The 14,809-nt window shown below is 41.1% G+C and overlaps 1 protein-coding gene across 2 annotated transcripts in view; it reads left to right on the top strand.

Moving 5' to 3' along the window:
• Positions 1-1,906: 1,906 nt before the first annotated feature.
• The window catches only part of NAPB (NSF attachment protein beta), a 46,990-nt gene continuing 34,087 nt past the window's right edge, over positions 1,907-14,809 (top strand). Inside the window, exon 1 of one of the 2 annotated variants that reach the window (XM_054467136.2) lies at positions 1,907-2,110. In XM_054467136.2, coding sequence (XP_054323111.1) covers positions 2,013-2,110 — 98 coding nt within the window. In that variant the 5' untranslated portion in view covers positions 1,907-2,012. The remainder of the gene's footprint in view (positions 2,111-14,809) is intronic. The other variant, XM_063659369.1, reaches the window with a different exon arrangement.

Below are 14,809 nucleotides of genomic sequence, written 5' to 3'. Positions count from 1 at the left end.
TATTTAATATTATTTAACTTGAATGTAAATGGCCACCAGTGGTGAGTGGCTCCATCCTGGGCAGCGCAGGTGTGGGCAGTGGGTCATTTGGCTCTTCTCCAAGATGACTTCTACTCTTCTCCTGATCCACAGCAGGGGTGCTTCTCCTTTTCTTTTCCTTCTTGTTTCAAGGATTCCTCAGCTGTCTCTCTAGTCAGGCCTTATTCTGTGAGGTTCATCTCTCTGCCCTGCCTCCTTTCCTCCCCCAGCCTCTGGGAGAATAAAACACTAGCTCTACCCAGTAATTAAGGTTTGAAGGTTTTCTCCCACTTTGGTGTGGACTGACAGAACAGTGGGAGTGCCCACAAATTTCCTGTGACAAAGAAGAGAATGAAGGAAATTACCAGAAACCACCAAAAATGTCTCTCTTAATTGCAAGTAGCAGCTTCGAGGAGGCAGTCTGTTCCAGTTCCTTTTCAACTGACTACAGATATGAGAATCTAGAACTGTGTGTTTTAGAATAGGGATGGAGAGTTCTTTTCAAAATGTGCATTTTCTAGACCCCAGCTGCAAGAGACCTTGATACCAAAACCCAGTGGCCTGGGAATCAGTATTTCTTAAATATCCATTAGAGCTTCTGCATTGAACCACGTTAGGGAACTGATTTAATCAACACATTGATTTACTTAGGAGCTTTTGATTTAGCCTCACTCCATTAAGCCCCCATAGACTGCTCTGCTTTCCAAATACTTATGTTCACTTTTTACAGTTTTTCTCTGGTCTCCCCTGCATTTACGGTCACCTCCAATTTCCTGCCTCCTTCCCTCTCCAAAAGCACACAGATCAGCTTTTCAAAGTTAGAATAATGCATGTAGTAATTGTAAATAAACTGCATGAAGAGCTGAGATTTCTTTCTATCTCTACAGAGTCCTGAAATGTATGAACTCTGTGACATGTGCTTTAGTCAATTTTCTTTCTAGGAGTTTGACCCCTCTTGCCTTGCCCTCTACAGACAGTCTTCATTTTCCAAAATTTTGCATGCCAGTGCCCAGAGTGTATTTATTAACAGTTTGAAACTCTCATAAATCTCACTTGGCAGTGATTTTCTTATTAGTTTCAGCATCTCTGCCTTAGCACTTGCCAAGCTTGAATGGTCTAGACATTGTATTCAAAAATAACTCCCTCTGGGACAGGCCTGAAAGTCTCTGGCACAGGATCCCATCTATCTATGGATACTTCTCCTAGGAGATTAGAAGTCTTCCTGGCAGGCAAACATTTTGTCCCTGGAGATCCATCCACTATGGCCAGTATTATGTAAAGGACAAGAGTTCAATGGCTCACATCCATTGAATATAATTCAGTCAACAAAAGAGTGGATTATGCATATATTGCATATATGCAACTCATTTATAATCAAGGAAGAGAGGACCAAGAGAAAGTTACAGTTTGGGGAGATTTAAAAATAACTGAACTTATATTGGGGACGTCTTGCTCTTGGAGATAAAAATGGCTCTTATTGCCAGCTGTTGCTCGTTTTTTGGTGGGCGGTATCAAGCATGTGATGCTTTGGTGGCTACACCAGATTCTCTTTTGCAGAACTTGCATGTAGGGTGTGGGTTCCATGCAATCTGTTATCCCCTGTTCCTTCATCCATCCCATTGCCATGCGAGTCTTACTGAGTAGGTGATCTTTACTAGAGGCCACGGATCATTTTCCATTTCTGCATACATACAAAATTAAAGTTCACCTTGGCTCAGGACCCCTTGGCGGGGGGGTCACGCCCCCTGCGCCGATGTCCGGGGAGCTAGCGGTACGCAAGCTCGGCTCACACACACTCCGCCCCGGGGCCTCCTGGGAACTGTAGTAGGAGGGTCGCGAATCCCCGCCGCCATGACAAGACCCGGACTACAGCTCCCGAAAGGCCTCGCGCGTCGCGCCTGCGCCTGCGCCCCTGCGGCCGCCAGAGGGAGGGCTAAGGCGCCTGGGCGCTCAGCGAGCCGGCTGAGGGGGCTGTGGCGGCCGCGGCGGGCGACATGGACAACGCGGGGAAGGAGCGTGAGGCAGTACAGCTGATGGCGGAGGCCGAGAAGCGAGTCAAGGCCTCCCACTCCTTCCTCCGAGGGCTGTTTGGGTGAGCGCCAGACCGTGCGTGCCCTGGGGTGGGGGGGGGGGGTCTCCGTACTTGGCCCCCTTCCTTTCAGGCTGACCACCCGAGCCCCCACGCAACCTCTGGGGCCCTCAGACCACGCCTAGGGGCCCTCAGCCTGCAGGCGCCCTCCAGAAATCCTGTAGGGTCCCCCAGCGCCCCCTGGAGCCCCCAGGACGCCCAGGGGCCCTCAGTCCGCACGCACCCTCCAGAGACCCCACAGGGCCCCCCACGGTCCCTGGAAACCCCGCATCCTCCCAGGGGCTCTCAGCCCCCACGCGCACTTTAGAGACCCCCTAGGGCCGGCAGAACTCCCCAGGGTTCCTCAGCCCCCACACGCCCTCCGGATCCCCTAACACGCCCCCTTAGAATCCCCAGAGCCTCACAGGGACCCTCAGCTCCCACGCGCCTTTCAGAGAACCCCTAGGACCCCCAGAGCCCCCCAAGCGCCCCACGAAGCCCCTAGAATACTCTGGGGGGGGGGCTGTCAGCCCCACGCGCTCTCTGGAGACCCCAGATCGCCCCCCTCGCCCTGGCCCGGGTTGGTGCGGGGGTCCCACGACCTAGAAGGTCAGCGGCTCCCTGAGGCCCGCGGGCGCAGTAGCTCGGGGCGCGCGTGGGCCCCCCTTCTCAGTGCGTGGCGAGTCGTATTGGTGCATTTCGCCACGCTGAAGCCGGTATCGCTCCGGAGACCAGTCCGGGTGAGGCGCGCCCTGGTGGAGCCGGAGGGGTCGGTGCAGGGGCCGCCCCCGGCCGCCTGGCACACGCATCTGGGGGCGTCCCGCCTGCAGGTGGGCCCCGCGGGGGAGGGGGCGGTCCGGCGCGGGATCCAGAGCTGGTGTGCTTGTTGGCCTCCCTCCAGGGGCCTTTCGCCGAGTGCACCTTTAGTAAATACTTGAATAATGAACCAATATATTTTCTCAGCATAGTATTTTTCCTTCTGCAGAGATTGATTGACAGCCAGGGCCTCCTGTTTGATTAACGGTAACTCTGCTCCTGTTTAAGTCAGCGCCCTTTGGGAATCCCTTTAATTTCCTGTAATTCTTCCGTGCTCTCCTAAGGAGGATTTTAAATTCCAACCTCTCAAAAAGCAGAGCCCGCACTGACAGTCCGGAAGAATTCTGGGCTGTTGAATATGTGAATGATTCAGCTGTTTAGGATAAGAAAGGCAGAAATTTTGTGTGTGCCTGTTTTGTTGTTTTCTTTTGAAAGTGAAAGATCCTTTGCTGTTACCAGGAGCAGATAACTTAACCCATTGCATGACTAGACACGATTTTATTTCTGTACACATTCAGTTCAGACTCTATTTCAGAAGACAGACATAATGGGCTCTTAGCGTGTTTTGCCAACTTCATTCTTTTGGCTATAAATTATAATACTTTACCACTATTGATACATCTTTAGGAAATGCTTAAGGACAAGTTTCATGCAGTACGCATAACTGCAGAAATGCATAAAGGGCTGCAAAAATGCAAGAAGATAAAGAGTCCCTGTCCTCAGGGACCTCTCAGAGGACATTTATCACAGCTGGTTTCTAAATTTCTCATGTGATATGTAGGAGATATAGCTATGAATTATGTTTTGTTTTGCATTTAAAAATTATGACAGTACCGTCAAGTGCTAGCGCCACACTAACTCCTTTTAAATGTTTTGATTCACAAAACATTTAAAATTCACTCTGATAAAATTTAATGTCATAGTACCTCATGCCAGGAGGTTATTTTAATGTTACAACATTATTTCAAGTCAGGAAGTGCTTCCCTGTGGGAGAGTCTGTAACTGGCAGAGGAAAAAGCATGACAGCACTTGGTGCTTGTCTCAGGAGAACACTCCTTTTGGGAAAGAGGTTTTCGATGTTTTTAGGAAACTAGGCCAAATCTTGAGCTTATAATCCTTAAAGGATTTTGAAAAGCCTTTGTTTTTAAAGAAACATCTCCCTTTTAAATGTTGCTACCTATGTTATTGACAGGACATATACGAAGACCAATCTTCACCATTCACACTCAGTTTACACAAAAGTTAATGCATCTTAGCTCTTACCTGGGTACAACAGGTTGGTTTATTATCTAGCTTTGGGACCTAGGGCAAGTTACTTAGCCTCTCTGTGCTTCAGTTTCCAGTGTATAAAATGGAGACAATAATAGTATATCTCAAAATTTATGGGGGTTCGGTGAGGTTATGTTTGTAAAACATTTGGAACCATGGATGTTGGAGACAGTGACCATGAGATATTAATTAGCATATTCATCAAAATTATCAGCTCCAGTTATTTATCAAAGAAGCAGTAGGCCAAACAGATCACTTTTCCAGAATTTCAGAGCCATAGACTGCATCATTGATTTTTTTTTTTTGAGACGGAGTCTCACACTGTCGCCCGGGCTGGAGTACAGTGGCGCGATGTCAACTAACTGCAACCTCCGCCTCCCAAGTTCAAGCAATTCTCCTGCCTCAATCTCCTGAGTAGCTGGGATTACACCCACCCGCCACCACGCCCGGCTAATTTTTTTTTTTTTTTTTTTTTTTTGTATTTTTAGTAGAGACGGGGTTTCACTATGTTGGCCAGGCTGGTCTCGAACGCCTGACCTCGTGATCCACCTGCCTTGGCCTCCCAAAGTGCTGGGATTACAGGCGTGAGCCACCACCTAGCCTCATTGATCTTTTAATGAAATAAAATATCTGAAAGAGCTTTAACCATTAATGTACCATGCAAGTGTGATTTATACTTTGAAGACTGTTATTTCTAGTAATACTTGCTCCAGGAAAGCTTGCAGGAAGAAGAGTACTTAGAGTTTTAGGAGTTTAGTAATGTATAATTATTGAAGCCAGAAAACAGACGTAGTGTTTCTGTGACAGTAGGACAATTAAGATTCTGTATCAATTTTAGATGTTTAGAATCCTACCTTATAGATGGCATGTATCATCACCTTTATAGACTGGAATACATGTTACTCCACCCTGCCCCTGCCTTCTTAGCTATAGAATGTCCCCATTTTCATTCCTAAACGTCTACATGTAATCCTTTATTTAAAACGCAGGGTAATCCATCTCTATGTCAGACTCCAGAATTAATGTAACACAAAATTAATAAAACACACATACTGACTTGAATATCATCAGAGCTCATGTGTTTAAGAGCTGACTAGCTGGTGCTTTAAAGAGGATAAGCCATCTGTTTTGAGGTTGTGGCAGTCGTTAAAAGGTGCTTGGCATATTGCAGATATTTCACATCACAGACGTTCTGAATGCTCTATCTGCAGATTAAAGCCTGTCATGAGTTCTCTAGTGTTTAGCACTCACAGTGGTTTTGTGGCAATACTGTATTCTTAGTAGTATTCTATAGCTTTTGTTTCTTGCTTTCAGTAAAATTAGATGAAAATATGCATATGTATTTATGAGAATGTGTCAGTCAAATATTTCTTCTCTGTGTAAGGCACAAATCCTCTGCCTTATCTGCTTGATAGGTAAGGTATCAATATTCCTTCCCCATCCCCACCTTCCTCCCCAGGAAAAGAGCTGACAAGGGATGCAAACATTGCAGGAAACCACTGTTGTGGTGGTTTGTGTTTCTGCTTAATTACCGGTTAAGCAGTGATGTGCTTTTGTAGTTGTGGAATTAAAACTTTTTCTCAAGTTTGTAGTATAGTACATTTAGTAAAACTACTTCCAAAGGAGTTGTATTGTCCTTTAGTTTGTTGCCAGGGATGAGCTATGGAATTTTGTAGTTAATTTCAAATTCCACTTATAACGTTAATGAACTACTGGTATGATTTTAAATTGGCCTGAGTCTGACATTAAGATAGTTTTGAATTGGAAAAGCCTCTTATAATACTATCCCCTCCATCTTGTTGCTATGAGACCCGATTGGGAATAACCTACCTGCACAATGCACGTAGAAGAAAGTGCTTAAGACTGACAATGGAGGCCAGGTGCAGTGGCTCATGCCTGTAATCCCAGCACTCTGGGAGGCCGAGGCGGGTGGATCACTTGAGGTCAGGAGTTTGAGACCAGCCTAGCCAACATGGTGAAACCCCGTCTCTACTAAAAATACAAAAATTAGCCTGGCGTGGTGATGGGTGCCTGTAATACCAGCTACTTGGTAGGCTGAAGCAGGAGAATCACTTGAACCTTGGAAGCGGAGGTTGTAGTGAGCTGAGATTGTGCCACTGCACTCCAGCCTGGGCCCCCGAGCGAGACTCCGGCTCAAAAAAAAAAAAAAAAAAAATGCCAGTGGAAAGATGTTCTTTATGGTTAACGCTGTCTTCCTTTGCCTTTCAGTGTTTAGTCTCAGAGTTTACACAAGAGCTATAAATCTGGCAATGTCAATGTAAATTTGATGAAAGGCCCCATTGGGTTATCTTGAAATAATTATGAATCTATAATTTATTAGTTGTTTGTGAAAATTGTGAATATTTCTTAAGCATTGTAGACTGTAAATTATCAGTATTCTTCACTTGTGTTTATTTCAAGAAAGATTGCTTTTAAGTTTGGCCAAAATATGGTGGGGCCATGTGATAACATAGGTGAAGCATTTAGGTTTTCCTCAGTTACAGTTCTTGTTCAAATGCAGATTATACTTTTAAAAAAATTATTAGGTTCAGGTTTACTTACAGAGACAGGTGATACAGTATAAGAAATATATACGTATATTTGTGTATCTTTCTCAGAAGAAATCGATTATAAATTGAACAATTATTTTTATAAATTATATAATATACATAAGAAATATAATTATATTATTATTCATGGGGAGACCGGGTGGAGGCTCAGGTTCTCTCATTTACTATTTTGGTGACCATAGTCAAGTAAATCATATTCAGAACTTGTTTTTTTTAGTTTTCAGATGGGCAGAGGGACAGAATCTATTTTTCATGATTGTTAAGGATTGAGTGAGGTCAGAATGCTTATTCAGTTACACAGAGCTATATAACTTTATTATAATTGTTTGGTTTTCTGATTTTAGGTTGTTACAGCTTGGTATCAAATGATAAACTGTTACCAGACTGGCCTTTTTCTTGTTGCATTTTTGCAGTTTTCTCCACATATTCCTTCATTCTTGTGAGCTCTCTGTGAGGTGCAGTTACTCTGGAGAGAGAGGGAGGGCCAGTGATCATGTGTGTCTCCTTGGAAGTCTACCTGTTTTGTTGCTGTGGCTAACACCTCACCCAGCCTGAGGCATGCGGTGGGCACGTGGTAAATATTGGTGGAGAGAATGAATGTATTAATGCTAATACAAATGCTGATGTTTTTTCTTTTATTCTTACCTAGTTTTCAAGAGCAAAGCTATACCAAGTAAAGGAGAGTTTAAGTCGCTTTCTTCGTTTTATTTATGTATTTATTTTTTTGAGACGAGCTCTCACTCTGTTGCCTAGGCTGGAAAGCAGTGGCGAGATATCTGCTCACTTCAACCTTGACCTCCTGAACTCAAGAGATCCTCCTACCTCAGCCTCCCAAGTAGCTAGGACTACAGGCATGCACTACCATGCGTGACTAATTTTGTATTTTTTGTAGAGACAGGGTCTTGCTACGTTGCCCAGGCTCGTCTCCAACTCCAGGACTCAAGCGATCTGCTCTGCTGACCTCAGCCTCCCAAAGTGCTGCCATTACAGGTGTTAGCCACTGTACTAGGCATTTTATTTAAATATTTGCTTATTATAAACATTGTAGCTGTACACGGTAGAAAAGTACAAGGAGTACAGTTTTCTTCTTTTTTTTTTTTCGAAACGGAGTCTTGCTCTGTTGCCCAGGCTGGAGTGCAGTGGCGTGATCTTGGCTCACTGCAACCTCCGCCTCCTGGGTTCAAGTGATTCTCCTGTCTCAGTCTCCCGAGTAGCTGGGATTACAGATGCGTGCCACCACGCCCAGCTAATTTTTGTATTTTTAGTAGAGACGGGGTTTCACCATGTTGGCCAGGCTGGTCTTGAACTTCTGACCTCATGATCCGCCCACCTCGGCCTCCCAAAGTGCTGGAATTACAGGCATGAGCCACCGTGCCCAGCGCAGAGAGTCTTCAGTTGACAAGTAAAGTTCTCTGAGTCTTCTTTTTCCATAATCTCACTCCCAAGAAGCAACCATTTTTAACTTTCTCAATAGTTTTTCTGATGTTTACCACTATATTTCTAAGTAATTTTAGAGCACTTCTACTTCCTGATATCTTGATTTTTAGACAGTATCTATTGATTTTGCTAAAAATGATGAAGAATTTATTATAACTTACATGGTCTTACATTTTCCCCTTTACTTCCTCATTTTACTTAGTTATGTCTCAATCTCTATTACCTTTTATATATAAACAGCTTATTTAAATCTTAATTCATCATATGAATGAATGCTGAATAATTAAGCTAATCAAAATATTATACTTAAAAATTTTTTAATATATTTTTCTATTTTTATGAGTTATGGAGTCAAAGAGAATATATTGTCCAAATTGTGATATTTTTGAGATACTAAGAAAATGGGTACAAGTCAAGCATATCTATGCAATGAGGACACAGAATCACCCTAGTTACAGACTTCATATACTCTTCTTAGATTTTCACATTGTGTTTATTTGATTGGATGATAAAATCAGTAAAGCTTTTGTACCTTCAAAGAATTTTCAGTGACTAATAAAGTTCACAGTAAGGAAACTTGGAAGTAGAGTTTCAGAATGTTAACTATTTCTGTATTTAAGTGGAACTTATAAGTAATAACAAAATCTAATAAGTCAGTACTTTCTTGAATTAAGGTATATTTTTTCATGGTGAGGACTTGTCTGTCAATTCCAGTTTTAGTCCGTGTATTCATTAGGGATTAGTGTTGTATTTTGAAGGCCTTTTTGAATATCTGTGGAGATGAACATTTTTCTCCTTAGAGTTATTATATGTTAATTAGTAAATATGAGGCCTCGTGTTGTACTGTACTCGCACTCCTGGAGTAAACTTCTCAGGATTATAATATATTTTTAAATGTAGATTCCATTTTTATTTTTATTTATTTGTTTATTTTTTTGCGACAGGGTCTCACTTTGTCGCCCAGGCTGCAGTGCGGTGATATGCTCATTACTCACTGCAACCTCCACCTCCCAGGCTTAAGTGATCCTCCCACCTCAGCCTCCTCAGCAGCTGGGATTACAGGCACAGGCCACCATGCCCAGCTAATTTTTGTATTTTTATTAGATATGGGGTTTCACCATATTGGCTAGGCTGGTTTCAAACTCCTGGGCTCAAATGATCTGCCTGGTTGGTCTCCCACAGGGCTGGGATTACAGGTGTGAGCCACTGTGCCTGGCCTAGATTCTATTTTTACATACATGATTTAGGATTGTTTTATCTACAATTCATTTGTATATGGCTTTACTTTATTAGCTTGAAGTATTGCTGTTACAGGTGCCTCCTAAAAATAATTTGGATGTTTTTCTTTTTTTTTTTTTTTTGGACTCTGGTCTTTGAAGGTTTAAGAATACACCACAGTGAAACCATTGGGGCTTTTGATGGGTATTTCTTTGATAACTTTCGTGTTTTTGTCTCTGGAGTTTGTAATGTTTAAATTTTCTAGTTCTACTGAGGTCAATTTTGGTAAATTATGTTTTCCTAGGAAATAATTCATTTTATCTAAGTTTTAAAAAATGCATTTGCATTGTGCATAGTAGTCTTTTCTGGCTTTTAAAAATGTTCTGTTTTAGTAATTTTCTTCTGTCACTTTATTTTTGTATTTGTGTTTTTCCCCCTTTTTCCTTGATTCTTTTGATTCTTTTTCTCTAAACAACCAATATTTTGATTGATTTGTTCTACTGGTTTTGTGTTTTCTGTCTTACTGACTTATACTTTTATCTTTATTGCTTTCTTTGGCTTCTTTTGTTTTTCCCTCTGGTTCATTTTTCTAGGGAGGTGTTTATTCACTGTTTTCATTACTTTATTTGTATGGATTAAAATATTCATGGCTATACATTTTTTCTCTTAAAACTGCTTCAGTTGTGTTTTATAGATCCTGTTACATAATGTTTTTATCTTAGTTTGTTTCCCCTTTGTTCCAAGATGTTTTTATTTTAAAGGTTTCATTCCAGGTAGAAAGAATGGCCTTTCTTTGTATATTATTACTTAAACTTTTTTTTTTTTTCATTATGATCAGAGAGCTTACTGAGATTTTCTTTGCCACTTAATATATTGTTGGTGTTCATGAATGGTCCAGGTACACTTTATTTAAAAATTTTTTTTTAGACACGGAGTCTTGCTGTATTTCCCAAGATGGTCTTGAACTCCTGGCCTAAGCAATCCCCCTGCTTTGGCCTCCCAAAGACTGCTGGGATCATAGGCATGAGCCACCTGCACCCAGCCCCCATGTACACTTTATTTTTTTGGCGACAGAGTCTCACTCTGTCACCCAGGCTGGAGTACAGTGGTGCGGCTCACTGCAACCTCCGCCTCCCAGGTTCAAGCGATTCTCCTGCCTCAGCCTCCCCAGTAGCTAGGAATACAGGCATGCACCACCACACCTGGCTAATTTTTGTATATTTGGTAGAGACAGGGTTTCACCGTGTTGGCCAGGCTGGTCTCAAACTCCTGACCTCAAACGATCCAATTGCCTCGGCCTCCCAAAGTGCTGGGATTGTAAGCTCCCATGTATACTTTAGAAGGTGGATATTTTCTTATCAAATTTTGATAGAGATCCCTCTTGTCTAGTTATTGATTATATTGTCTCTGTCTTTGATGTCTGTGTTTTCTGTTCACTTGATCTGTTTTGGACTTAGAGGGGCATATTAATATCTGCTTTCTTATAAGTGTATTTCTATCTTTTTTTACGTTTGCAACTTCTGCTTTATAAAGGGGGCTACTGTGTTTTTGGCACATAGATTTTCACAGCTAATATTATTATGAATTATATTTTTAGCATTATGAAGTGAACTTCTTTATTTCATTTAAGGCCTTTGAGCCCAAATTCTACTTTGTCTCATTGCAGGGTAGCAATCTCTGTTTTCTTATTGCTTGTGTTTGCATTCCTTAGGACTGTATTATGTAAGAGGATCATACATGCTGTCTGTTACCTTGTGCCCTCTGCTGCCACTTGTGGCCATGTGACTGACTTTGACTGATGAAGTATGAGTGGAAGGCACTTCTGCCATGACTTTTACCCTCCTGTAAGAAATTAAGAAGAGTATATATACTGGATAAATGCTACATTCCAGAGTAGAGAATGATGACACTCGGAGAAAGAGCCAGCAGTCACAGCCAGTCTGCAGTAAACAAGTCAAGTGACTGAGAGAAGCCTTTGGGAGATGTCAGGGTTATTTGCTGTTATGACAGCTCTAACAAGAGCTGCTTGATTTGTTTGGTATACTTTTGACCATCTCTTTATTTTAAGCCTTTCGGAATAGGTATTTTAGTTGTGTTTCTTGTATTGAGCACAAAGTTGGGTTTTGTTTTTTGAGCAGATCTGAAAATGACAAGTATATGATTGGTTCTTAACTGTCATACTACTCTATTTACTGTATATTATATTTTCATTGCTATTTGTCTTCATGTCGTCTCTCTTTTTATTTAGGAAGGTTTGTAATTTTGTTCTACTGGTTACCTTTATGCTGTAAATGTTTTTAAATATCCTTAGCTCCTTTTCCTTACTTAGGCGCCTATTATTTTGTTCACTCCAGAAAACTCTTGTTACCTATGTGCTTCTCAGTGAGCATGTTCTACATCTCTTGTTCTCTAATATGCCTGTTTTTTTTTTTTAAGCTGTTTGTACTTTGTCAGACATAGAAGTGTTTCCCTATTATTTTTCTACCCTTGTCCTTAAATTTTGTCTTAGATCTACAATACAACATATGCAGTGACACTACCAGTCATTTCAGCTATGTTTCCTAGTCATCTCTTAGTTATCCCTTGGGTCCTGGCTTATACTGGGGGGTGCGTGATGGATGGCCTGGTTGTATAATCCTTGGCTTACACTTTTTTCCCCCTTGAGTTTCCGGTAAAGCATTGTTCCACTGTTGTTTTGCTCTGTATATTGCTGTTGAAGTCTTAGCCTGATTTTCTTAGTTTTATAAGTAACTTTGCGTTTTTATGTGGAAGACCAGAAATGTTCTTCATTTATAAAATCTAGTCATCTTACTAGGATATGTTTCACAGTAGACTATTCTGGGTCAGTTTTCCAAGTACGTGTAGGCCTGTTCAGTATTTAGATTCATGCCTTTTGTTTCCAGAAAATTTTCTCAGATTGTGAAAATGGGTTTTTTTCTTCCCTTCTTCAGGGACTCTAATTACATGGATGTTGGCTCTTTGCCCATCCTGTATTACTTTTACTTAGATCCTTTTCTCTTCATTTTTGTTCTCTTGGCTGTTTTCATAGTTTTCCTTATTGTCAGTAGAATCTGCTTTCCCCTTAGGTATGTTATAACAGAGATTTTATTTCCGAGATCATTTTGTCTTTTTATTTCTATCCTTCTAGAATTTGAAACAAGAGTTCATCATCTTATTTTTTTGTGTATTTCCATGATGAATTTTTAAATTTCTACCTTATGATATACTTTCATGTCTGTTTAATAATATTTCAGTCATATGGAATTGTTTTCCTGTGCCTTGTGATTGTTTTAGGGAACGTATTTTAATTCTTGTTTCTTTTTTGTTTTGGGGCTTTTTTGGTATGACTCATTTTTATTTTAATGTTTATTGTTTTTTTACAACTTTTATTTTAGATTCAGGGGGTACATATGCAGGTTTGTTAACTGGGTATATTGTGTGATATTGAGGTTTAGGGTACAAATGATCCTGTCACCCAGATACTGAGCATAGTACCCAATAGTTTTTCAACTGTTTCTCTCCCCATACCCCTCTAGAGTCTTTAGTGTCTACTATTGCCATTTTGATGCCCATGGGTATCCAGTGTTTAGCTACCACTTATAAGTGAAAACATGTGGTATTTGGTTTTCTATTCCTGCATTAATTCAGTTAGGATCTTCTTTCTTATATAGTAGCTTCATATGGATGCTGTTTCTCCTTTCTGTTTAGTGTAGAGAGTCACAGAGTTTCTTGGACACACAATAGCATGTGTTTCTGTGACAGGAGATGAGGGGTTTGACTTCATGGGTTTCTTAGTTTAAATGCTGCCTCGTGTAGGTACAGTTAAGTGTGGTTTCTTTAATGAATGGTGCTGTGGAGGGGTAGGTTTGTGTGACTTCTAATTCTGTGATACTCTTTTGTTTCAAGAATGTATTTCCATCACTTGCCTTCTTTACTTTCACTGCCAAGCCTCCATAGGGCTGCCCCCACCTTCTAAGTTGCCTTCTCCCAGAGGCAGTGTCTTCTGGAAACTGCCGCCTGTGGCAAAGCCCCTCTATTCAGTTCCCAACTGCAGTGCTCTAACCTGCCAGGTCTTCCACCTGGTCTGGGGTGTTTGCCCACCCTGGTAGGGCACTTCCTTGCTGAGAGTTCTTCCCTGGACAGTGATTGCCAGGTTAAACTCCCCTCTCCTGTCCACAGACGCCCCTCTGACTGGCAGCAGAGGCAGTGTTGCTAGCTCTGGTAGTTTTGGATTTTTTATTTCCTCAATTATATTTAACGGAGGCTTGCTGAATACTGCCTCCTTTTGCTGTAGGCACGGATTATGGGTGGTTGTGTTTGCTTTTTGTTGATCTGTAAGGTTTTTGGAGGATGTGTGGATATATTTATCTGTAAGCAGCCACCATGATTTTTTGGGAATCACATGTCTCATCAGTATTTTCTGAAGACTGAAATTCAGCTTAAATTTTTATAAAGACTGAAATTCAATTTAAAAACTGTTCTTGGTCAATCAGGTTGTGTGTAACAGCCATTTCTGAATTAATCTAGCAGTTACCATTATCTTTCTTAAGTATTTAAATATCTTTGTTTTGTTTTATAAATAGGTCCAGTCTATACCTATTTCTTCTCTATAAAGATGACTACTCCCCATATAAAGTTGAGGCATTAGAAAACTATTGTCAAAATAAAGTCTAACTAGCTTTCTTTATTATACTTGTTCTCATAAGCTTTATTTCAGGAAATTGTGCTTAAACACAAATATTTTCGTCACAGTCCTTAAATGTCTCTGATTATTTTCTCTGTTTGAGAATCTATGATTTTTGTCCTTAATTAAGCAGAAGTAAAGTGAAAAGTTCTTAGAAAATTGATTCCAAAAGTTCAAGGCCACTGAGACAGCGCTCCCCTTACTGATACAGTGCTAGCTGGCTTGGTGGAATTTTTCTTTCTCTCCAAGGCCAAGACAGGCCTGGCTGCTCCAGGGAGCTGGAGGCTGGTAAATAAATGACAGTGTTCATTTGTAGGTGGTCTGACTCAATCCCATGCCCTGGGCCTTTCCACCATACCTTGGGCTTCTGCATTACCGATTTATAAAAGAACAGTGAAACATTTAAATGCTGCCTTTTGATGTAAGAATTCAAATTAGCATTCTGGAGAGTATCTCCCTCCTACCTTTTTTAAAAAAATAGTTTTTAATTGACACATTGTATTGCATATATTGATGGGGTACAATTTGATTTTTTGATATACGTCTGTGTTGTATAATGATCAAATCAGGATAGTTAGCATACTCATCACCTCATGCATTTATCATTTCTTTGTGTTGAGGACATGTAAAAATATCTCTTCCAGTTGTTTTGTGTCCTCCTGGGGCCTCTGCATCTCCCCCACTGAAGAAATCTCTACTTTTGCATCACATAAAAGATTTGTACTGTTT

This window comes from Pongo pygmaeus, chromosome 21 (genome assembly GCF_028885625.2).
Source record: "Pongo pygmaeus isolate AG05252 chromosome 21, NHGRI_mPonPyg2-v2.0_pri, whole genome shotgun sequence".
NCBI lineage: Eukaryota > Metazoa > Chordata > Mammalia > Primates > Hominidae > Pongo > Pongo pygmaeus.
Note: the sequence above shows the minus strand (reverse complement) of the source record. Positions and strands in the feature narration are given on the sequence as shown.